Source organism: Mandrillus leucophaeus, unplaced genomic scaffold (genome assembly GCF_000951045.1).
Source record: "Mandrillus leucophaeus isolate KB7577 unplaced genomic scaffold, Mleu.le_1.0 Scaffold105, whole genome shotgun sequence".
In the NCBI taxonomy this organism is placed as follows: Eukaryota; Metazoa; Chordata; class Mammalia; order Primates; family Cercopithecidae; genus Mandrillus; species Mandrillus leucophaeus.
The window spans coordinates 1,077,935-1,101,422 of record NW_012098654.1 but is presented as its reverse complement, the minus strand read 5'-3'; the positions used below and the strand labels follow the sequence as shown (position 1 = coordinate 1,101,422).

Sequence of the window (23,488 nt, the reverse complement as noted above, 5' to 3'; positions counted from 1 at the left end):
TACGCAAGTCCAAAGCCACACGGTTTATTGGGTGGGGCCAAGTGGGCTCTGGTGGCCAAAGTGGGCTATGTGTCACAGTCCTCAGGGACAGCAGCTGTGATGATGAGGGAGGGCTCCAGGACACCTGGGCTGGTGAAGCTCTCCTCTGCACACAGTCTCTGGCCTGGGAGCTGGGAGGCCAGGCCGCCCTGGGCCAGGGATTCCACAATGACCTCCGCCGAGCCCACCTCCAGCTCCGCAGGCGGCTGCAGCGCCACCACCACCATCTTCTCGTCCTCGATGATCAGGTTGCGGAGCTTGCGCTGCCGTGGGTTGTAGTTCTCCACCCGGTCGTGGATTTCCATGTGCCTCCGCAGGTGGGCCTGGCGGGGAAAGTGAGCTCAGGACTTCGGGGGATCCTGGGGGAGGGGAAGGGGCCTAGGGCCTGGCCTACCTGCCGCGTAAACTTGTAGCCGCACTCAGTGCACTCGAACTTCCTCACCCCCTTATGTCGTCTGACATGCACACGCAGTTGCTCCACGGCTGCGGGAGGGAGAAGAACACGCAGGGGATCGTGCAGGAGCCCCGGGACCCTCAAGGAAGCCCAGCAGGAGGTCGGGACAGGCAGCAAGGGAGGGGACCAGGCCATGGGCATGGGGTTCTTTCTGTAGTACGTGGGGCCAGTGGTTTAAAAGTGCCGCACAGGCCCTGCCAGGCTCTCCAGTGCCACCCAGGGTCACTACTGCACAGGACACCCCTGCCTTCGAAGCAAGTCCACTCTCAACACTACCGTGTGGGGCACCAGAGAGGTTCACTGGCAAGAAAGCGTTTCCTCCTCAGAGACCCTCCAACTCAGATGAGCAGGAAAAGGCTCTCCCAGGGTCGCCCAGGTACCTTTGAAGGTCTTGCCGCAGATCTGGCAGAAGTGGGGCCGGCCCTCCTGATGGCGGCTGGCCACGTGCCTCAGGAGGGGCCCCTTCTCAGTGAAGCGCTGTTCACAGAACTCGCAACTGAAGGGCCTTTCCCCCGTGTGAGTGCGGTTGTGCTTGTCCAGGCTGGCTGCAGGCACAAGGCAAGAGCTCAGCCTGGGGCCTTGCCTCGGGATGGGGATGGGGAGGGGCGGGGCGGGGCGTACCTCACCTTGGGTTCGGAAGGTCTTGCCACAGAGGTGGCACTGGAAGGGCTTCTCGCCCGTGTGTGTGCGCAGGTGCATGTTGAGATTGGCCTTTTGGGTGAAGGCGTGGCTGCAGAACTCACACACGTGTGGCCTCTCATTCCTGTTAGGGTGGGGACATAGGGCAGAGGCCATCACCAAGGAAAGTGACCCCCTTCGCTCTGCTACAGCTAGGAGCATGGCTGGTGGAAAGAGGGCTTGGGCAGTGCTAGGAAAGGGGCACCACCTCCACCCCAGAGCAGGACAATCTGGGAGCAGGGAATCACAAGAAACTAAGGAAGCTCAGAATCTGCCCCGGGGGCACAGAGGCTTGTCTGAGCCTCAAACAAGTGCCCCCAGCCTCTCTGCCTGGCATAGCTGCTTGCCCTTCGGGTCCCACTACCCCAGAGAGGCTGTAGGCACTAGATTCAGGGTGGAGGCCGAGGGCACACTCATCTGTGTAAAAGTCAGCAAACTGTCTTCCCTGCCGGTGCAAGCCTGGGCTGGCAGCAGGACTGGGCCCCAACAGTGAACAGGCGACACACACCTGTGCTTGGCCTTGATGTGCATCTGCAGGCCATTCCGGCTCGAGGCCCGGTGCCCACACTCCTCACACACAAACAGCTTTTCACCACGGTGCTTGAAAGCTTCATGCAGCTGCAGCTCTGTCCGAGACAGGAAGCACTTGGCACAGGTGGGGCACTGCAGACAGACCAGGCAGGCAGAGGGAGGGACCAGGGCCAGGGTGAGAATAGGGAAGGGCTGCCTGAGAGACCCACAAGCCCCCTCCCCGCTCTGGGCACAGCTCACTCTTGCTCATGCCAGCATCAAAACATGCCCAGCCCTGCCTGTCACTTACTGCATGGGGCTTTGGGGCTCCATGCAGCTTGATCATGTGGCTCTGCAAGTCCTTCTTCTGCATGAACTGCTGGGAGCAGGAGGAACACTGAAAAAGAGGCCCACAGTCACCTCCAGGGAAGCCTGCACCCATGAAACCCTGCCACCCACCCTTGGGCTGTAGGGCGGGAACAGGAGGCCCCAGTGAGATGCTACTGGGAGGACCCTGATCTGGTGTGAAGGATGGCGCAAGGGAGGGCCCTCAGGGCTCAGCTGCCCAGAGGATGCCAAGCCTGTCCTCCATGGAAAGAAACAAGGGCCTAATAAGGACCCTGGAGGTGAGGCTGCAGCCAGCAATCCTGCCCAGATAAGGGGGCACTGGACAGGCAGGGAAGGCAGGCTCCCTGACAGCTACTGTGAGGGAGGTGCCTGATAGCACCCCCACGTAAAGGGCTCAGCAGGAGGGATCCTGGGGCTACCCACCCCGGCCCTAGAGACAGGCCAAGCCTGACCTTGTAGGGCATCTCCCCTGTGTGAGACACCATGTGCACCCGCAGCTCCATCCTCCGGCGGAATGTCTCCTGGCACACGGAGCACGTGAAGACCTGGCAGTGTGAGGGGCAAGCAGGGCCGGCATCAGCGGGGGCCTCTGCCTGTGACAGCAGCCTCTGCCCGGGCTTCCGCTTGCTGCTGGGAAGAGTCTGCCTGGGCAGGGGGGGATGCTAGGGTGGGAGAGGGCAACAGGTAACCTGCCTGGCCTGACCGTCACTGAGTGCTGCAAGCCCACCGCATACCAGGCCCTTCTCAGGCTCAGACAGACTGGGGGCAGGGTCCGAGTGGCCTCACCCACAGTCCCTGGCCCCAGTGGCTGCTGACAGGCCTCTAGAAAGAGTGGGTCTGGGTTTCAGCGGGCCCTGACACAGAAGCCAGCAGTGGGGTTGCTGGGGGTGGCCAGGGGGCCTTTCCCAGCTGCCATTCCCTGTAGAGGCTCCCCTTCTCCAAAGCCCAAGGTGGAGGTGGGCAAGGGGCCTAGAAAGGCCAACCCCAAATGCCTCCCACAGAGTCCCTCCTATGCCTGTCCCTTCCGCCCTCAGGACCTGTGTCCCACCTGTACCAGGGCATGGACCTGATGACATCCAAGGACCCCACAGCTTTCCTGAGTTTACAGTACCCCTGTACCCCTCTCAGTCTCCTGGGGCCCTCCCCGGATGGCACGAAGACAGGGAGGCCAGTGTGCCCTGCCCACAAGTACCTGGGCCAGCTCCCAAGTACCTGTTCCGAGCGGTTCATGCAATTCCGGGCTTCATGCTCGAGGAGGTTCTCCTTCCGAAAGTAACACTTCCCACACTTGGGACACTCAAAGGGTTTCTCCCCAGTATGTTTCCTGCCAGGAAAAGCCACAGGGGTGGGGTGGCTGAGAGGGTTTCCCATCTCTCCCTCACCCAGGGCCCTTTCTGGGTCCCTTCTAAGGGGAACAAGTGTTCTGAGGTGACACCAGCTGGTTAAGGTGCAGGGACAAGCCCAGAAGCCTCTCCCAGCATGGAGACTCTCCACAAGGGAGAGTGCGGTGGCAAGAAGCTCACAAAGGTCCTAAGAGGCTGCCATGATCTGACCAGCACAGAGGCCTATGGGGAGGCCCAGTTGGCCGCATTCTGTCTGAAGACAGAGGCAGATCTTGGGTCCTGACTACTAGAGAAGCAACTCAAGGCTTCCAAGAGCTTCAAACCCAAGGCCAGATCCTCATCTGACTCCACTGCCCCACCTAGCCCGGCAACAGCTTCTCCCGGGTAGCCAGGGGAGCTGCCTATCTGGTCTCCCGGCTCTGTGACTGCCTCCCCCACAGGTTTCAGTTCACGAGCCAGAAAGACCCTTTAGTTTAAGTGAGACCTCAGCACCTCTTGGCTCACATATCCCCAGTGCTCCCCATTCAGACAAAGGGCCCGGGAGGCCCCTCAGGGCAGAGGCAGCCCTCCCCTTGCCTGCTTCTCTCCCAGGGTGTCATCTGGCCACCTGGGTCAGGCATGTGCCTCCTTGCTGCCTGTCACGCCCCCAGGATCCTCCTACCCCGGCGCCCTGGCTCTTCCCTCCACCCAGATGCTCCCCAGTCACCTACTTGGTCAACTTCTTTGCCTCCTTTGAGTCTCTGCTTAAATCTCACCTTCTGAGTAAGACTCCCGAGACCCTGGCTACTTAAAATCACAATCGAACCCAACCCACAACTCGCCAACCCCTTGGCCCACCTCTGCTTTTTTTTTTCGCAGCACTTCCTCACCATCTACTGCAGACAGATGGACTTATCTGTTACCTGCATTGCCCGGCAAGCAGGTCGGCTGCATAAGGACCTTTATTTAGTTCCCTTAAATGCATCCCAAGCACCCACACCGCCTTGCTGGCCACCTGGTAGACTGTTGAATGAACTAAATGAACTCGACCTCGGAGTCCCTGTGCAGCCTGCGACAGCCCCTCCCACCTGCCAGAGGCCGAGCATCTCTCTCATCCTGTTCCTCCACAGCAACTATCTTCATCCCCCATCAAAATGACTTCATGAAGCCATCCCCTCCCAGTTCTCAGGGCCAGCCCAGCAAGCTGAAGCCCAAGGAAGGGATGGAAACCACCCCAGTCTTACCCCGGCAAGGCACTTGAGAGCGAGCATCCAGCAGCACACAGGCTGCCCCAGGACCCCCCGACACTGGAGTCATCCCAGCATTCCACTGGCAGCAGCTGCCCCAAACACGGTGCACAGGGACAGCAAATAGATTTCCCCTGCTCCCATTCCAGGTGATTACTAGTGTGCCGCCCTACCTGGCTTGGCAAAAAAACACACCATGACAGACTAGTGATGTCTTGGCTGGGAGTGGCAGGATTGGAAGGCATGTCACTGGGCCACCATTCCCACAGGGCTTGAAGGGACTCCAGAGCAGTGCTGCCCAAGGGGCCTCTCCAAGATGATGGAAATGTGCTATGTCAGCACTGCCCGATTCAGCCACCAGGAGCCACGTGGTTCCTCACCACTTCAGATTTGGCTAACATATCTGAGGAACTGAATTTTTATTTAATTTAAAATTCTAAGTTAAAATAGCCCCTGGGGGCTGGGCACAGTGGCTCACACCTATAATCCCAGCACTTTTGGGAGGCCGAGGCAGGTGGATCGCAAGGTCAGGAGGTTGAGATCAGCCTGGCCAATATGGTGAAACCCGTCTCTACTAAAAAGTAAAAAAAGGCCGGGCATGGTGGCTCAAGCCTGTAATCCCAGCACTTTGGGAGGCCGAGACGGGCGGATCACAAGGTCAGGAGATCGAGACCATCCTGGCTAAAACGGTGAAACCCCGTCTCTACTAAAAAATACAAAAAAATTAGCCGGGCGAGGTGGTGGGCGCCTGTAGTCCCAGCTACTCGGGAGGTTGAGGAATGGCGTGAACCTGGGAGGCGGAGCTTGCAGTGAGCCGAGATCGCGCCACTGCACTCCAGCCTGGGTGACAGAGCCAGACTCCGTCTCCAAAAAAAAAAAAAAAAAGTAAAAAAATGGCCGGGCGCAGTGGCTCACACCTGTAATCCCAGCACTTTGGGAGGCTGAGGCAGGCGGATCACGAGGTCAGGAGTTCAAGACCAGCCTGACCACCATGCTGAAACCCCGTCTCTGCTAAAAATACAAACAAAATTAGCCGGGTGTGGTGGCACACGCCTGTAATCCCAGCTTCTCAGGAAGCTGAGAAAGGAAAATTGCTTGAACCTGGGAGGCAGAGGTTGTAGTGAGCAGAGATGGAGCCACTGCACTCCAGCCTGGGTGAGTGGAAAGGAGAGACTCCGTGAGTCCCAGCACTTTGGGAGGCCAAGGCAGGTGGATCACGAGGTCAGGAGTTTAATACCAGCCTGGTCAAGATGGTGAAACCTCATCTCTACTAAAAATACAAAAATTAGCTGGGCGTGGTGGCGGGCACCTGTAATCCTAGCTACTCGGGAGGCTGAGGCAGAAGAATCGCTTGAACCTGGGAGGTGGAGGTTGCAGTGAGCCGATATCATGCCACTGCACTCCAGCCTGGGCAACAGAGTGAGACTCCGTCTCAAAAAAAAATAAAGTAAAATAAAATAAAATAAAAAATAACATACGCCGAGCATGGTGGCTTACACCTGTAATCCCAACACTTTGGGAGGCTGAGGCGGGCAGATCGAAAGGTCAGGAGATCAAGACCATCTTGGCCAACATGGTGAAACCCTGTCTCCACTAAAATACAAAAAATTAGCCGGGTGTGGTGGCGCATGCCTGTAATCCCAGCTACTTTGGAGGCTGAGGCAGAGGAATCGCTTGAACCCAGAAGGCAGACGTTGCAGTGAGCTGAGATCGTGCCACTGCACTCTAACCTGGTGACAGAGCAAGACTCCAACTCAAAAACATAAAATAGCCCCTGGGGGCTGGACATGGTGGCTCAAATCTGTAATTCTAGCACTTTGGGAGGCCAGGGTGGGTGGATCACTTGAGCCCAGGAGTCTGAGACCAGCCTGGGCAACATAGCAAAACCTTGTCTCCACTAAATGTAAAAATAAAAATTTTAATAGCCCCTGGAGTTCCTGGTCACTTTACTGGACACTGAAGGTTTAGACAACTGGACTTTAATACTCCACTGACACCCCAGAGTGAACACTTCCCTGGAAACACAGGTAGCACTGACCCAAGGCTCAGCATTGTGGCCCAAAGCCCACACTGCCGGGCTTCAAGCCCACACTGCTGGGCTTCAGAAACACCTAAGGTTGGGCCTCAGCTCTAGCACACGGGCCACAGGTTTCTCATCCTGTCCGCAGAGGCCAGCTGAAGGTCAAGGTCCACAGTGGGTGGAACCTGTTGACAAGATGTCCACAAACCCATCTCCAACCACAGTACTCACAGGACAGTGAGGAAGAATCATCTAACCCAAAGCAGACTCTCACTTCCTGATTGCCAGAGGTGTGCCAAGGCCAGAAACTATGTGGGTCTGAGATGGATCCCCCAGCCCCTACCTCACCCAGAAGTGGGACGTGCAAGACCCCTCCCCCAACGCGGGAATGGCAGACAGGAAAATAGAAAAACAGAAAGTTTACCTGTTGTGGACTTTTAGATAATATTTGCTGAGGAACTTTTTATGACATGTGGGGCATTCGACCGGCACCGCTGTACCTTTTCTGTTCTCAGCAGGCTCAGCTGCTAGGGAGCCCGCACTCAGGGCTGGCTCAGCTGCACAGGCCTTTCGGATTACATTTGACTTCCTCCTGGTCAGCACAGCCTCAGGCTCAGACATGTAATCACCATCCCCGTCGTCCTCCACTTGAACCACCACTTCCCACTAGAGCACAACAGGCAGCAGGACGGGGTGGGGTCACCAAATGAATCAGTAGGAGTTGTAGGGACCCAGCTCCAGTTCCATCCCAAGCCCCAACCCTGACAAGTCCCTTCATCAGACACTGTTCCTTCAGGGGCCCAAGGCAGAGCATCTGAGTCTTGGATTCAGAGGAAAGTGACTGTGTTTGTGGGGAACTGGAAGCTCGGATGGAAACACTATCCTGGGGAAACACCTGTAACCCTGATGCTGCCCACTCCTCTCAGGAAGGTGGCAACCATGAATAGCTGGGGCTTGCAGAAAGGTCAGCCTCAGATCACCAGCTTCCTTTGTTTGGAGAAAGCCCGTTCCAAACCCACATTAACAGAGATTGTCTTAAGGTCCACTTTTTTTTTTTTTTTTTTGAGACAGGGTCTTGCTCTGTCGCCTAGGCTACAGCGTAGTGGCACCATCCCAGCTCATTGCAACCTCCACTTCCTGGGCTCAAGTGATCCTCCCACCTCACCCTCCCAAGTAGCTAGGATTACAGGTGTGTGCCACCACACTCGGCTAATTTTTGTATTTTCTTTGTACAGATGAGGCCTCGCCATGTTGCCCAGGCTGGTCTCGAACTCCCAAGCTCAAGTGATCCACACCCACCCTGGCCTCCCAAAGTGCTAGGATTACAAATAGACTTCGTCCATCCCTGTCGTCCTCCACTTGAACCACTCACGTGAATGAGCCATCACACCCAGCCCAGGGTCCCTATTATACCAAAAAAAGTGTCTATTCCCTCCATTTGTCTCCCCAGTCCCAGCACCCTGGGCACAGTACCTCATTACTCCCGCCCTGCAGCTGGCCACCTTCAGCCTCGAAGGGCCTTGGAGGCACTTTGCAGTCCTCAGGTTCCTTGTCCTCGGGGGAACAAGGCTTCAAGGCCTGCTTGAGTTTCCCACAGAGGGAGGAGGGGCTCTCTCTCTGAGCTGGGGAATCGAGCTGGGGTCTCTGAGGACTATGACTGCCTCTGGGCTCCTGATCTCTGGGGACTAGACCCAGAGTCCTCGAAACTTCCTCTTCTTGCAAGCCTGCCGGCTCCTTGAGAAGGCTGTTCACATTCTGGGAGGCAGGGGGCCCCAGCCCACTCTGGCCACCTGCTGCCTGTCCCACTGAAGTTTTGGGCTTGAAGCTCTGGCACAGCTCTACGGCCTCTGGCACTCGCAACTCCCTGGCTGCCAGGAGCACCTGATCCCGGTTCCCTGAGGTGAGAGCGAGGTGACCAGTGTAGAAAAAGTCCAACAAGAGGCCAAAGATCTCAGCGAAGCCAGCAGGGAGGACGACACTACCTCCTGAGCCATCCCCGTAGAGGCTCTGGAAGAAGTGGCTGCAGCAGGCAAGGACACTCCAGTGCGCCTTAAACACCAGGCCCCCAACGTCCAGAGTGGCGTCGCAGTACTGGCCCTTCTCCCGCTGCTTGTTGAGCTCCTGCAGAACCCTCACACTGTGCTGGACGAAGGAGCCGTCCATGGTCTGGAGGGCAGGGAGGCAGAAGTGACACCCTGGCCAGCCCAAGCGAGCGTATGCAAGAGAAAGCCCCTGGAGTCGAAGAGAGAGAAAGGGGAAGTTGGCCTCCACTCAAATAATCACATTTATCAGCACGAGAGCTTGGGTCAAGGTGAGGGGTGCACGCGGAGGGCAGGAACACACTTGACAGCCTCCCGGGGACCGGGGGCCATATTGGATTGGCCAGGGGGGACGCTGATGGGGGGGTCAGGGTCATGAAGAAGGGCCTGGTGGGAAAAATCCAAGTTTGGGGAAAGAAGGCACGGGATGAGCGCGAACTGACTGGCCTGGCACAGTGAGAGGATCCTGGACTGGGGAGGACGGCGGCCGCGGACAGGTGAGCGGAGCCCACGCCGCGCCCACAGGTCCCGAGCGGCCGAGCGGAAGGCAGCCACGGCGGCCCGCAGCCCCTCCCTCCCTCACCTCGTGCCCTCCTCACCCAGGCAGGTCCTCCCTGAGCCGGCCCCACCAGCCCCCGGCTCCGTCGCCTCCACAGCCCACGAACCAACTGCCCGGCTATGCGTGCCCCGCCGACCGTGCGGAGACGCAGCCGTCTCCGCGCCGGACGTGACGTCAGAGCGTGCCGGCCAGGAGGGGCGCCTCGGAAGCGTAGATCTTCTAGCTCCGGCACCCGAGGGCGGGGCCCCGCAGAGAACGGCCAATGGGATGAGGGGATGAGGCCACGCCCTGTTCTTTTGGCGCTGGGCCCGCCTCCGGGGTTGCCTAGCAACGTCAAGCTGGGCACCAAGCCTTTTCCAGGTTCTGGGTTCAGACTTGAATCCGCGGCACCTCACCCTCTTCCCCGACAGAAGACCAGATACGCATTTCACTTCTTTATTGGCAGCCCGGAGCCTGGTCTGGGCTCTCCCGGGCGCTTATACGTCCCAACCCCAGACTGAGGTGCCCAAAGGCCTCCCAAACAGCCCTGGCCTGCTTGACCTTCGACCCTCAGGACAGAGAAAGCTACTAGCTATGCCTGATGACCCCACTGGTCAGGTGGAGCCGCGGTGCCTCGTGTAGTCCTGAATGGAGGCCTGGAAGTGCTCTGTGCTGTTGAGGTCTGGGCGGCAGAGGATCACGTAGCACTTGGGCAGAAAATACCCGCCGAAGCCGCTGCTCAGGCTGCTCAGCCCAGCCAACATGTTGACTGCGGGCAGATACTTGCCGTCGTAGACGCTAGCCGTGGTGAAGAAGGCGATCCAGGACATGAAGTTGAAGAGCAGGCTGAAGGTGACACATTTGGCCTCGTTGTAGTTCTCTGGCAAGTCCTTGCCCAGGTAGCTGCAGGCAAAGGCACTGATGGAGAGAAGGCCATTGTAGAGAAAGGCCAGTATGAAGCCCAGGGAGTTGGCCTCTGTGCACTCAAGCATCACCAGATGGGGGAAGCGCTGGTATTCCCTAGTGGGCAGTGGAGTCCACACCACCAGCCAAGTTAGACAGATAAGCAGCTGAGCCGCTGAGCTGATCATCACAAACAGGCCAGCACCATGGTTTTGGACCCAGGCGCGGTAGAAGGTAGGTGCCTTGGTGGAAAACTTGAAGATGATGATTAGTTGGAAGGAGCGAACTGTCAGGCAGGACAGGAAGATGGTGAAACCAAGGGCAAAGAGGGCCTGGCGCAGCAAGCATGCAGGCCTCGTGGGCTCCCCAAAGAAGCCATAGAGGCTGCCGCTACCTGCTGCCAGGGAGCCCAGCATAAGAAAGCACAGGCGGCCCCCTGCTGACCTCACCACAGGGGTGTCTAGGTGCCAGGCAAACAGGCCAGCAGTCCCAAGCAGCAACAGCAGCAGCAGCGTGTTAGCTGCCAGCAGCACCCAAGAGGTGTGCTCTTGACAAGCCAAAAACACCACAGTGCGCGGGAAGCAGGTCTGGCTTCCCTCAGGTGCCCACTCTTCTTTCCCACAAGGCTGGCATCTGTAGAGGTCTGAAAGGGAAGGCCAAGAAGGTTCCTGAGAGCCAGATGAGCAGAGTAGGAATAGGAAATAGGGGCCTGCAAGATACTGGGAGAATTGTACCCAAGCAGCTAGACTGTGCTAGGCATGGTGGGATGGGGGTAGCCGGGAGTGGGGCCTGAGGCCAAGCATTTCCTCAAAATGCCTGTGTTAATTACACACTGGAGACCCACAGGTCACTTCTATATGGCTCATGATCCCATGAGGGTTTTGCAAACCCTAGGGAGGACCTTACCCTGGTAGCTCTGCCCACGTAACAGAGAGGCTACGATCCAATGGGAGCAGCCTGCTCCCAAGGGAGGGCATTTTAACCCCTCTCTCTCTCCAGCATTTCCATGAACCATTTTCCTTAGCTGCTGCTCTGTGGTTTCTCTGAGTCCTGACCCTCTGAGGACAGAAGGGAAGTATTCCTGTCCCTACAGAGATGGTGAAAGGAAAGAATGTGGCCCCTGGACACCAACGAAGGACATGAGTCCTTAGCTATTTAATTTGCTCTCTGTTCTTGATCTTGCATTGCTGGATGGGGAATGCTGTTTTTTTTCTCTGTTGCAGACATGCTAGTATCTGTATTCAGGCCAAGCTGTTCAAGGAGCTAGCTGTCTTTGGCATGGGCAACAGAAGGGACAGTAGGACAAGAGGGCACAAAGGGAACAATAGCTACATTCATTTAGAGAAAGGTTGAATTCAGGATACGATTGCATTTGTAGGAGTTGTGATGACAGCTGTCTAATAGAGGACACACCTCAGTCTAAGGATTTCAGTTGGCTGATTCTTTCTTTTTCTTTTTCTTTTTCTTTTGTTTTTTTCGGATGGAGTTTTGCTTTTGTTGCCCAGGCTGGAGTGCAATGGTGCAATCTCAGCTCACCACAACCTCTGCCTCCCGGGTTCGAGAGATTCTCTTGCCTCATCTTCCCGAATAGCTCGGATTACAGGCACACGCCACAACGCCCAGCTAATTTTTTTTGTATTTTTAATAGAGATGGGGTTTCACTATGTTGCTTAGGCGGGTCTCGAACTCCTGATCCTCAGGTGATCCGCCCGCCTTGGCCTCCCAAAGTGCTGGGGTTACAGGCATGAGCCACTGCACCCAGTGGCTGATTCTCTTTATCAGAATTCTGTCTGGTAGCAGGAGTCCTCTAACCTGAAGCTAACTGGCAGCCAAGTGACTGGGCCCTGGTTCGGAGGCAGGGCATGTGCACATGGGGACCAAGGGAGGCCTCCCTCCACCGTGCAGCCCCCGGGAGTGCTGGGTAGCTCGCCTGCTCCATTGCCCACTCACCACTCTTGTTAAGGAAGGTCCCAGCCCCACAGGGCACACACTCAAAGCAACAGGGATGGAAACCTGTAACCACTCGCTGGTGCCCTTCAAGACAGTCACTGGAACACACAGACTTAGGCACCTGTAAGAAGCCAGAGGGGCCACACATAGGGGCCCAAGTCAAAGGACAGCTCACATGTGGAACAGAAAACAGAATCTCTGTGCATCTGCCCTCACGGCTCACTCCCAGGGCAGGACCCCCTGGTCATGTGAACTTCCACCAGAAAGCACAGGCGGCCCCCTGCTGACCTCACCACAGGGGTGTCTAGGTGCCAGGCAAACAGGCCAGCAGTCCCAAGCAGCAACAGCAGCAGCAGCGTGTTAGCTGCCAGCAGCACCCAAGAGGTGTGCTCTTGACAAGCCAAAAACACCACAGTGCGCGGGAAGCAGGTCTGGCTTCCCTCAGGTGCCCACTCTTCTTTCCCACAAGGCTGGCATCTGTAGAGGTCTGAAAGGGAAGGCCAAGAAGGTTCCTGAGAGCCAGATGAGCAGAGTAGGAATAGGAAATAGGGGCCTGCAAGATACTGGGAGAATTGTACCCAAGCAGCTAGACTGTGCTAGGCATGGTGGGATGGGGGTAGCCGGGAGTGGGGCCTGAGGCCAAGCATTTCCTCAGAATGCCTGTGTTAATTACACACTGGAGACCCACAGGTCACTTCTATATGGCTCATGATCCCATGAGGGTTTTGCAAACCCTAGGGAGGACCTTACCCTGGTAGCTCTGCCCACGTAACAGAGAGGCTACGATCCAATGGGAGCAGCCTGCTCCCAAGGGAGGGCATTTTAACCCCTCTCTCTCTCCAGCATTTCCATGAACCATTTTCCTTAGCTGCTGCTCTGTGGTTTCTCTGAGTCCTGACCCTCTGAGGACAGAAGGGAAGTATTCCTGTCCCTACAGAGATGGTGAAAGGAAAGAATGTGGCCCCTGGACACCAACGAAGGACATGAGTCCTTAGCTATTTAATTTGCTCTCTGTTCTTGATCTTGCATTGCTGGATGGGGAATGCTGTTTTTTTTCTCTGTTGCAGACATGCTAGTATCTGTATTCAGGCCAAGCTGTTCAAGGAGCTAGCTGTCTTTGGCATGGGCAACAGAAGGGACAGTAGGACAAGAGGGCACAAAGGGAACAATAGCTACATTCATTTAGAGAAAGGTTGAATTCAGGATACGATTGCATTTGTAGGAGTTGTGATGACAGCTGTCTAATAGAGGACACACCTCAGTCTAAGGATTTCAGTTGGCTGATTCTTTCTTTTTCTTTTTCTTTTTCTTTTGTTTTTTTCGGATGGAGTTTTGCTTTTGTTGCCCAGGCTGGAGTGCAATGGTGCAATCTCAGCTCACCACAACCTCTGCCTCCCGGGTTCGAGAGATTCTCTTGCCTCATCTTCCCGAATAGCTCGGATTACAGGCACACGCCACAACGCCCAGCTAATTTTTTTTGTATTTTTAATAGAGATGGGGTTTCACTATGTTGCTTAGGCGGGTCTCGAACTCCTGATCCTCAGGTGATCCGCCCGCCTTGGCCTCCCAAAGTGCTGGGGTTACAGGCATGAGCCACTGCACCCAGTGGCTGATTCTCTTTATCAGAATTCTGTCTGGTAGCAGGAGTCCTCTAACCTGAAGCTAACTGGCAGCCAAGTGACTGGGCCCTGGTTCGGAGGCAGGGCATGTGCACATGGGGACCAAGGGAGGCCTCCCTCCACCGTGCAGCCCCCGGGAGTGCTGGGTAGCTCGCCTGCTCCATTGCCCACTCACCACTCTTGTTAAGGAAGGTCCCAGCCCCACAGGGCACACACTCAAAGCAACAGGGATGGAAACCTGTAACCACTCGCTGGTGCCCTTCAAGACAGTCACTGGAACACACAGACTTAGGCACCTGTAAGAAGCCAGAGGGGCCACACATAGGGGCCCAAGTCAAAGGACAGCTCACATGTGGAACAGAAAACAGAATCTCTGTGCATCTGCCCTCACGGCTCACTCCCAGGGCAGGACCCCCTGGTCATGTGAACTTCCACCCCAGGGCATCTGCACACTCGCCTATGGAATGTCTTCCCTGCTTCCCTGGCCAGGATGGGTAGAGTGGTGGCAGCTGGATCCCTGGGGTCCCCCTCCTGCTCCCTGTACACTGTGTCAGCATCACCCCCAGACTCTAGGCTGCCCATAAGGCAGTTACCTGGTGAATGACCACATCCCCATTACCTGGTTGTCCTTTCCGTGCCACTGGATTTTGGTCTCATTTATGTCTAGCTGAACTGGAGACCATGTGGAGGAACCGAGGACTGTGAAGGTCCACTTCGGCCCACTCCAGTCCCAGGCAATTATGTTATAGCTACTGAGGGGGTCTCCATTGTCATTAAACATCACAGTGTCCTTGTGTAGAAGGAAATTCACCTTGTGGATCTGCTCCAAAAGCTGAAAGAAACACATATCACAAAGCCACCATAGACAGCACAGACCTACATGGTCCCAGAAGCAAGGGCCTGGGGGCTTCCTGGGTTTCCATCCTGGTGGTTTCAGCCCATCGGGAAGGTATAGTCCCTTCCTTCTTAGGAGGCCCCTCAACCCTCCCCACCAACCTCCTGAGAGGAGGCCTCTAACAAAGGCTCCTTTACAGACAGTTTTAGCCCTGGACCTTGTCACTTGACACTTCCAAGACACAGTGGGTGAGAGAAGGTAAGGATCAGAGAGAAAGATCTATCTAAGAGAAGAGAGCTCACGCCTGTAATCCCAGCATTTTGGGAGGCTGAAGCAGGAGGATCACTTGATGCCAGGAGTTCGAGACCAGCTTGGCCAATGTGGTGAAACCCCATCTCTACTAAAAAATTAGGCCGGGCACAGTGGTTCACGCCTGTAATCCCAGCACTTTGAGAGGCCGAGACAGGCAGATCACGAGGTCAGGAGATCGAGACCATCCTAGCTATCATGGTGAAACCCAGTCTCTACTAAAAACACAAAAACATTAGCCAGGCGTCCTGGCAGGCGCCTGTAGTCCCAGCTACTCGGGAGGCTGAGGCAGGAGAATGGTGTGAACCTGGGAGGCAGAGCTTGCAGTGAGCTGAGATCGCGCCACTGCATTCCAGCCTAGGCAACAGAGCGAGACTCCGTCTCAAAAAAAAAAAAAGAAAAATTAGCTAGGCGTGATGGTGGGTGCTTGTAATCCCAGCTACTCAGGAGGCCGAGGCAGGAGAATCACTTGAACCCAGAAGGTGGAAGTTTCAGTGAGCTGAGATCGCATCACTACACTGCAGCCTGGGCAACAGAGCCAGATTCTGTCTCAAAAAAAAAACAGTCCATAAGTTAGTCGCATTTATCACCCTTGGCATTTAGGGTGACCAGAGAGTGCCCACTCTGCTCGTCTCAGGATTGGCTGTTCTCTCCAACAGAAGGTGCTGGGGTGGGCTCTCTTACCTGCCAGGGGTAGACTCGGCCCCTGGAACAAACTCCAGAGGCACAGCCCAGGAGCTGGTGGAGGCCATGGGCCACTGCATACACAGCCCGGTACGCGTTGTAGGCAGAACTCATGGAGAAGCCTTTGAGCTTGGGCATCGTGTGTGCCGTGAAAGCTTCACATTCTCTGCAGACCTGATTGCTGCTGCAGCAGGAGCTCTTGTGGCAAGGCCTAGGGGCTCCCTTGTCTGCCCGGGCATAGGCTTCTTCAAATGCCTTCAGGCCAGGGACAATCCTCTTCTGGATGGCCACGCCCAGCACTGTCCCAATGCGCTGGATCCCGGGCACCCCAGTGATGTGCCTGGAGAGGACCCAGGCCTCTGAGGCGACCCACACCTTGCCAGTCAGGTTGGCCAGCACCACGGACTCGAAAAACACCCTGGCCAACGGCCGGTTGGAAAAAACGACCACAACGGTGGCCGTGGCCTGGGCCAGGTGGCGCATCAGGCGCTGCATCCTCTGATCGCCTACCTGGGCAGAGAAGGGCACGATGTCCTTGAAAGCAATGCAGATCCCCTGATCAGTGGCCTGCTTCTCCAGTGCCTGCACCCCTAGCTGCCCATAGTCGCCACTGCTGCCAACCAGAGAGATCCAGGTCCACCCGAACCTCTGCAGCAGCAGCACCATGGTCTCCACCTGGTACTTGTCGTTGGGGATGGTGCGCAGGAAAGAGGGATACTGCCGCTTCACGCTGAGCGTCTCGCTGCTGGCCCCATAGCTGATCTGTGGGAGGTGCCATTCAGCCAGTTCAGTGGCATAAGTCTCCACTGAAGGCCCCCCAATGCCTGGGCCTGTGCTGGGTGTGGGGATGCAGGGAGCAGGGGAGACCAGGAGAGCACCACTCACCCTGTGACACTGACAAATCACCTGCGAAGGCTCCACCAGGGCAGGTTGTGGGGGAGGAGTGGGAATCTGCCTGGGAACAAGAGGGGAGGGGATGCATTCCAAGCAAAGGAGACAAAACTTGAATAGGAGTGAAATAGTCTGGTGTGTTTGGGGACCTTCAGGGACTTCCGCTGGAGGCAGTTTGCAAGGAAGAAGAGAAGCATGTGTAGGTCAGGGTAGAAGTTAGGTCAGTGGCCTGTTAGGAACTGTGCCTCACAGGAGGAGGTGAGCAGCTTGTGAGTAAGCAAAGCTTCATCTGTATTTACAGCTGCTCCCTTCCTGTCAGATCAGCAGCAGCATCAGATTCTTGTAGGAGCGTGAACTCTACTGTGAACTGCGCATGTGAGGGATCTGGGTTGCGCGCTACTTATGAGAATCTAATGTCTGATGACCTGTCACTGTCTCCCGTCACCCCCAGATGGGACCATCTAGTTGCAGGAAAACAAGCTCAGGGCTCCCACTGATTCTACATGATGGGGAGTTGTAGAATTATTTTATTATATTAATACATGATGGCCAGGTGCAGTGGCTCACGCCTGTAATCCTAGCATCGTTGGGAGGCCGAGGTGGGCGGATCACAAGGTCAGGAGTTTGAGACCAGCCTGGCCATATGGCAAAACCCCGTCTCTGCTAAAAAATACACAAATTAGCCGGGCATGGTGGCGAGTGCCTGTACTCCCAGCTACTTCGGAGGCTGAGGCAGGAGAATCGCTTGAACCCGGGAGGTGGAGGTTGCAGTGAGCCGAGATCACGCCACTGCACTCCAGCCTGGGCGACAGAGCGAGACTCCGTCTCAAAAAATATATATATATATATTTTTTTTTTTATTTATAATAAAATATATTTATGTATTTATTTATATAAATAAAACAATGTAATAATATAAATAAGTACACAATAAATGTAATGCACTTGAATCATCCTGAAACCAACCCCTCACACACCTGTCCATAGAAAAATTGTCTTCCACAAAACCAGTCCCTGATGCCAAAAAGGTTGGGGGCTACTGCTGTAAGCTACAGGGAGTCCCTAAGGACATCCGCAGAGAAGTGCTATGTTCGGACTTGCATTTTTTCTTTTTTTTTCTGAGACAGTCTTGCTCTATCGCCCAGGCTGGAGTACGGTGGCACGATCTCGGCTCAGTGCAACACCTACCTCCTGGGTTCAAGAAATTCTCCTGCCTCAGCCTCCTGAGTAGCTGGGATTACAGGTGCCTGCCACCACCACCAGCTAATTTTTGCATTTTTAGTTTCACCACGTTGGCCAGGCTGGTTTCCAACTCCTGACCTCATGAGCTGCCCATCTCAGCCTTCCAAAGTGCTGGGATTACAGGCGTGAGCCACAGCGGCCAGGACTTGCATTTTATGAGCATATCTCTGACTTCAGTGAGGAATGAGTTAGAAAAGATTCAAGACTGGAACCAGGGGGAAGCCTTAGGACACTGATGGAAGAATCTAGTTGAGAGATAATGCTGGTCTGAATTCCAGCTGTGGCTGTGGCAGTGGAAAAGGAGGCCAGAGAGGACGAAAGATGGGGAGCAGGGCAACGAGGAGTGGCAGTGGGCAGGACTCAGGTGATGGCTGCTCCATCACTACCCTCCACCAGAGGGGTGGGGCCAATACAGGAAGAAAAGAGGCTTTTGTTGTGTACGGAGGTAAGGTCAATCTGCGCTCTGCTGGGTCCATGATATGGTGAGGTTGGGCCAGCATCAGGGGCTCAGATCAGAGGGGAGGGGACTGAGAATGGGAAGTTGAGCCACGAGCCCACAGCCTGCCTGGGAACTGGAAAAGGGGAGGAGAGGAGGGTGAAACTTGCTCCGGGGAATCACCTGCCTCTTCAGAGGAGGTGGGACAAGAGGAGACAAGGGCTGCAAGTGAAAGCCAGGCACGGGTAGGGGGTTGGGGGGGGGCATAAATTCCAAGGAAAGACTCTCATAGGAGGACTGGTCTAAAATGTCACAAAGGGCACGGTGGCTCATGCCTGTAATCTCATCACTTTGGGAGGCCAAGGCAGGTGGATTGCTTGAGCCCAGGAGTTCCAGGTCAGTCTAGGCAACATAGTGAGACCTCCATCTCTACAAAAAATACAAAAATTAGCCAGGCATGGTGGCACATGCCTGTGGGCCCAGCTACTTGGGAGTATGAAGTGGGAGGATCACTTGAGCCTGGGAGACAGTGAGCCAACATTGTGCCACTGCATTCCAGCCTGGGCATCAGAGTGAGACTGTCTCAAAAAAAAAAAATCACAAAGAATTCACCTAAGATAGGCCAGGTGCTGTAGCTCACACCTGTAATCCCAGCACTTTGGGAGGCTGAGGCTGGCACGAGGTCAGGAGATCAAGACCATCCTGGCTAACATGGTGAAACCCTGTCTCTACTAAAATTACAAAAAATTAGCCAGGTGTGGTGGCAGGCACCTGTAGTCCCAGCTACTTAGGAGGCCGAGGCAGGAAAATGGCGTGAACCCTGGAAGCAGAGCTTGCAGTGAGCCAAGATCACGCCACTGTACTGTAGCCTGGGCGACAGAGTGAGACTCCGTCTCAAAAAAAAAAAAAAAAAAAAAAAAAAGAAGTCATCTAAGATAAAGAAGGACTGCAAAGTAGGATTTGGAGACCTAGAAGGTGCCCCAGCTCACAGCAAAAGCAAGAGTGGCGGGGGCAGCCCTCAGGGGCTGAGAAGCAATGAGGGGAGGGAGAAGCCAGCAGGAAGCTTCCATGGGAAGGGGCAGAGAGTCAATGCTCAGTGTAGAGAACCTAGAGGAGGGAGAGGGATGACGGCAACCACAGGCCAGGCAGGAACCCATGGGGAAGAATCCATAAGCCAAGGAGGGGCTGTGGCCCAAGGTACAGGGCAAGAATAAGCACAGGGACAGGACTGATCTCAGCAAGGTGAGGGATGTCAGCACCTCTGAGCCAGGAGGGAAGAAGGAAAGGCAGTCAGGAGAGACTGGGATGATGTGGAGCAGTCTATGGGGTGGGAAGCAAAGGGTGTCCTTTTTTGGGGGTGGTGGTGGGGGGACAAGGCATCACTCTGTCACCTAGGCTTGAGTGCAGTGGCACAATCTTGGCTCACTGCAACCTCCACCTCCCAGGTTCCAGCAATTCTCCTGCCTCAGCCTCCCGAGTAGCTGGGATTACAGGCACACACCACCACTCTCGGTTAACTTTTGTATTTTTAGTAGAGATGGGGTTTCACCATATTGGCCAGGCTGGTCTCAAACTCCTGGCCTCAAGAGATCTGCCCAGCCTCCCCAAGGGATTACAGGCATGAGCCACAGTGCCCGTCCAGGGTGTCCATTCCTAACAAAGGCAATGGAACCTCTGGAGGGAGGAGGGGAGTGGAGGGCAGTAGGGGTGCAGCTGAGTGGCAGCAGTTCCCAAGCAGAATGGGTTTTCCCATGAGAGTGGAGGCAGGGATCTGGAAGGCTGGGGCCAGAACCACGCTGGGCAGGGACCCCTGACTTGTGACTAAAGAGCAGTGACCACCCAAGAGATCCGGGGGCAGGCAACCTTGAGGGGACAGCAGCTCTTGCCCACATGCCCCAGCCCAGACTTGCCTGAAGGGAGATGGGCAAAGGTCTGAGGCTCCAGCTTACCAGGGGCATCAGGAAAGGGCTCAGCAGGGCGGCTGTGGTGGCAGCACGGTTGGTGGTGTCAGGCCCAATCACCGCCAACACCTTAGGGGAATAGCAGAGAAGGTCTCCTTGGAGCTCTATGTGGCGTGGCCCTGGTAGGGAGAGCACGCTCAGCGTGGCGTACACATTGGCAGAGTCAGAGCACACATCATACAGCTGGTACCCCAGGGTGACGTTGGGCAGCAGGGTCGTGGAGTTGTTTATCTCCTCAACCCCAAGCCGCATAGCCTGGAAGAGGTGGTAGCCATGCTCATTGAAGCTACCAGTCCTGTGGAGAAAGCCAAGCAGAGAGAGCTAAGAAGGACAAGGCCCTGCTGAAACCCTCTGGCCTCCTAGACTCTGAGGCTTGGAGGTAGAAGGGAACCTTTGAGGTCATCGGTCCAGTTCCCCAAACCACAACTTCAACAAGGGCTCTTAAGCTCAGCAGGAGGAACAAGCTGGCCCTGATGGAGAAGCATATTAGCATCAAAAAGGTCCTGAGGTCCTGGAGCAGAGAAACCTGCTACATTAGTCAGTGTTCTCCAGAGAGAGAGAGTGAGTGAGAAATTTAGTTTAAGGAATTGGTTCACATTGTGAGGGCTGGCAAGTTCAAATTTTGCAGGACAGACCAGCAGGCTGGACATTCTGTAAAGAATTGATGTTACTATGCTCTTCAGTCCTAAGACGCTATGGAGGCAGAATTCCCTCAAGTCCCTCCTTATACAGAAACTTCAGGCTTTTTTTTTTTTTTTTTTTTTTTGAGATGTGTTAGGGACCCAACCCAGCAAAGGCCCTCTGCCAAGGCAGATGTTCCCTCCCCCGACCTGTTTGTTTTTCTTCATCTCCTGCTTTTCTCACCACCTGCAGGCCCTCTGCCAAGGCGGATGTTCCCCAGCTGTTGTTTTTTTCTCCTAACATCTGCCCATCAACCAGGATGTGGCTTTACCCAGAAACAGCTCCCACTCCCTCCCTAAAATATACTTATACCCCCTAGTCTTTAAGCCTGGGCTGCTGCCTCCTCTGATTGCTGTGGAGCAGCCCAGCAGGTTAATAAACTTGCTTGCCTGACTTTGGGTCTACTCGTTCTTTCTCTCGGCTAACCTTATATTTCGGTGCCGAAACCCAGGAATGGGTAGGCTCTGGCCGGGAGTCCCCAGAGGACTTTCTGTCTCTCTCTCTCTCTCTCTCTCTCTCTCACTCTCTCCTTCCCTCCCTCCTCGCGGGCTGTGTGCTAGAGCCTTTCCCCCTCATCCCATCTCTCTCCTGGCCACCCTCCCCTTCCCGAACCTGCCGAAGACCTGGAGGATTTCTCAGACTCTCCCATTGTTGGCAACCAAGGGCTTCCTCTGGCCTCCAGGCCTCTGGCTTCTCCATTTCAGGGATGCCTGACTCAGTGGCTACCTCCTCTATTCTGGACAGGGCTTCCAGGACAGGGGACACCCTCTCCTGCCATCCTTGTTGACCGGCAGCCTCTTCTTCCCCTACCCACCCCCCTCCATTCACCATAGGAGTTTCTCATTCTACGCTTCCTAAGACCACCCCTCTTGGGTATCTTCTGTGCAACCTCAATGTCCTCAGGCTCCGTTCAAAGGTCCATCCTAAAAAGCTGCTTTTCTACTCTAGTACTGCCTGGCCTCAATACAGATTAGACAATAGCTCCCAATGGCCCGAAAACGGCACTTTCAATTTCAACGTATTTAAAGACTTAGACAACTTTTGCCACCACAATGGGAAATGGTCTGGGATTCCTTATGTTCAGGCTTTCTTCACTCTCTGTAGCCACCCTTCTCTCTGCCAGTCCTGTTCTACTTTCCAAATCCTCCTTGCCTGCTCCAAACCCAACTTGCCCTCTGCCACTCTTCCTACAGCCCCAGTCAATGACTCCTCTTCTTTTAACCCCGCCAATTTCCCCCTCCTCGCCACCATCATGGTCCTCCATTAAACCACCCGAATCCCCCACCTTATGTCACCGTTCCTATTCTGCCCCCTTCTCCCCCTCTCTCCAACCACCCTGCCTCTGACTCTGAATCCTCACCGTCTCTACCCCTTACCCGTTCTCAGGCCCAACATGCCCCTTAACCAGCCCCCTCACGTTCCCTCCGGGAAGTGGCAGGAGCTGAGGGGACTGTCCGTGTCCACGTCCCTTTCTCCCTCTCTGACCTCTCCCAAATTGGAAAACATCTTGGGTCCCTCTGCTCCAATTCCAAAACTTATAACAAATAATTTAAATATCTTACCCCATCTTATGAACTCACTTGGCATGATCTCTACATCATCCTCTCTTCCACCCTCCTTCCAGAAAAGAAGGAAAGATTGTGTCTCGCAGCCCAGGCACACGCCACCAGTCTTCATCGGCAAGATCCTACTAAGCCCATAGGAGTCACTGCTGTTCCCCAGGAAGAGCCTTCCTGGGAGTACCAACCCACAGACCCTGGCCGGGCATCCCGTAACCATATGATTACCTGCCTCATTGCAGGCCTTAACAAAGCTGCCCATAAGGCTGTAAATTTTGAAAACCTTAAGACATTTCCCAAAAGGCAGATGAAAATCCTGCCCAATTCCTTTCCCGCCTTACAGAGGCTCTCCAAAAATATACTTGCGTCGACCCTTCCTCCCGAGAAAGAACTGTTGTTCTTAATACCTGTTTTATCTCCCAATCTGCCCCGACACCTGGTGCAAACTTAAAAAGGCTGAAGGTGGCCCTCAAACTTCACAACAAGACCTCCTTAACCTGGCTTTCAAAGTCTTCAATAACAGGGATGAGCAAAGTAAATTAGATAGAGCCTAAAGAGAGAGATCACGCTAAATACCAGCTTCTAGCTGTGGCTATCTGTCAACATAGCCATAGTACCCAAGGGCACAAAAGACCCGATAGCAGTAATCCTCCCAGGCGCTGCTTTAAGTGTGGCAAAGATGGCCACTGGGCGCAGGCATGTCCTAACCCACAAGTGCTGAAGAGCCCTTGCCCAGTCTGCCAGCAGACAGGCCACTAGAAGTCTGACCGTCATCTCAACAGATGGACAGAAAAGGCTGCACCTCAGAACCACCTCCCCTTCAGCGAGACAAAAAGTGAAGAATCGCTTACACTCCCGCAACTCCTTGACCTAGCTTCTGAGAACGGACAAGTCGCAGGGCCCCCAGCCCCAACTGCCATCAATGCATCAGAGCCCAGGGTAACTATGCTAGTAGCAGGTAAGCCAATCTCCTTTATTTATTTATTTATTTTTTGAGACGGACTCTCGCTCTGTCACCCAGGCTGGAGTGCAGTGGCTGGATCTCAGCTCACTGCAAGCTCTGCCTCCCGGGTTTATGCCATTTTCCTGCCTCAGCCTCCCAAGTAGCTGGGACTACAGGCGCCCCCACCTTGCCCGGCTAGTTTTTTGTATTTTTTAGTAGAGACGGGGTTTCACCGTGTTAGCCAGGATGGTCTCGATCTCCTGACCTCGTGATCCGCCCG

General features: G+C 55.0%; 2 protein-coding genes across 5 annotated transcripts in view; both read right to left on the bottom strand.

The window, feature by feature from the left end:
- On the bottom strand, positions 1-9,395 carry ZBTB48 (zinc finger and BTB domain containing 48). 3 transcript variants are annotated; one of them, XM_011981328.1, is made up of 11 exons: positions 9,257-9,395; positions 8,092-8,850; positions 7,043-7,284; positions 3,242-3,353; positions 2,482-2,574; positions 1,992-2,078; positions 1,680-1,834; positions 1,120-1,256; positions 874-1,038; positions 434-522; positions 1-362 (listed from the first exon to the last, which is right to left on the bottom strand). In XM_011981328.1, the coding sequence occupies exons 2-11, from the start codon at positions 8,779-8,781 to the stop codon at positions 66-68; spliced, it is 2,067 nt and encodes a 688-aa protein (XP_011836718.1). In that variant the 5' UTR covers positions 8,782-8,850; positions 9,257-9,395; the 3' UTR covers positions 1-65. The 3 variants fall into 3 exon arrangements, with proteins under 3 accessions (XP_011836718.1, XP_011836709.1, XP_011836715.1); XM_011981319.1 differs by having other exon boundaries at positions 9,323-9,395; XM_011981325.1 differs by having other exon boundaries at positions 9,344-9,395.
- Positions 9,396-9,637: 242 nt separating this feature from the next.
- The window catches only part of LOC105540601 (taste receptor type 1 member 1), a 22,270-nt gene continuing 8,419 nt past the window's right edge, over positions 9,638-23,488 (bottom strand). The window contains exons 2-6 of one of the 2 annotated variants that reach the window (XM_011981301.1): positions 20,014-20,320; positions 15,496-16,257; positions 14,287-14,499; positions 13,843-13,963; positions 9,638-10,741 (exon numbers count right to left, since the gene is read on the bottom strand). In XM_011981301.1, coding sequence (XP_011836691.1) covers positions 9,810-10,741; positions 13,843-13,963; positions 14,287-14,499; positions 15,496-16,257; positions 20,014-20,320 — 2,335 coding nt within the window. In that variant the 3' untranslated portion in view covers positions 9,638-9,809. The remainder of the gene's footprint in view (positions 10,742-13,842; positions 13,964-14,286; positions 14,500-15,495; positions 16,258-20,013; positions 20,321-23,488) is intronic. The other variant, XM_011981309.1, reaches the window with a different exon arrangement.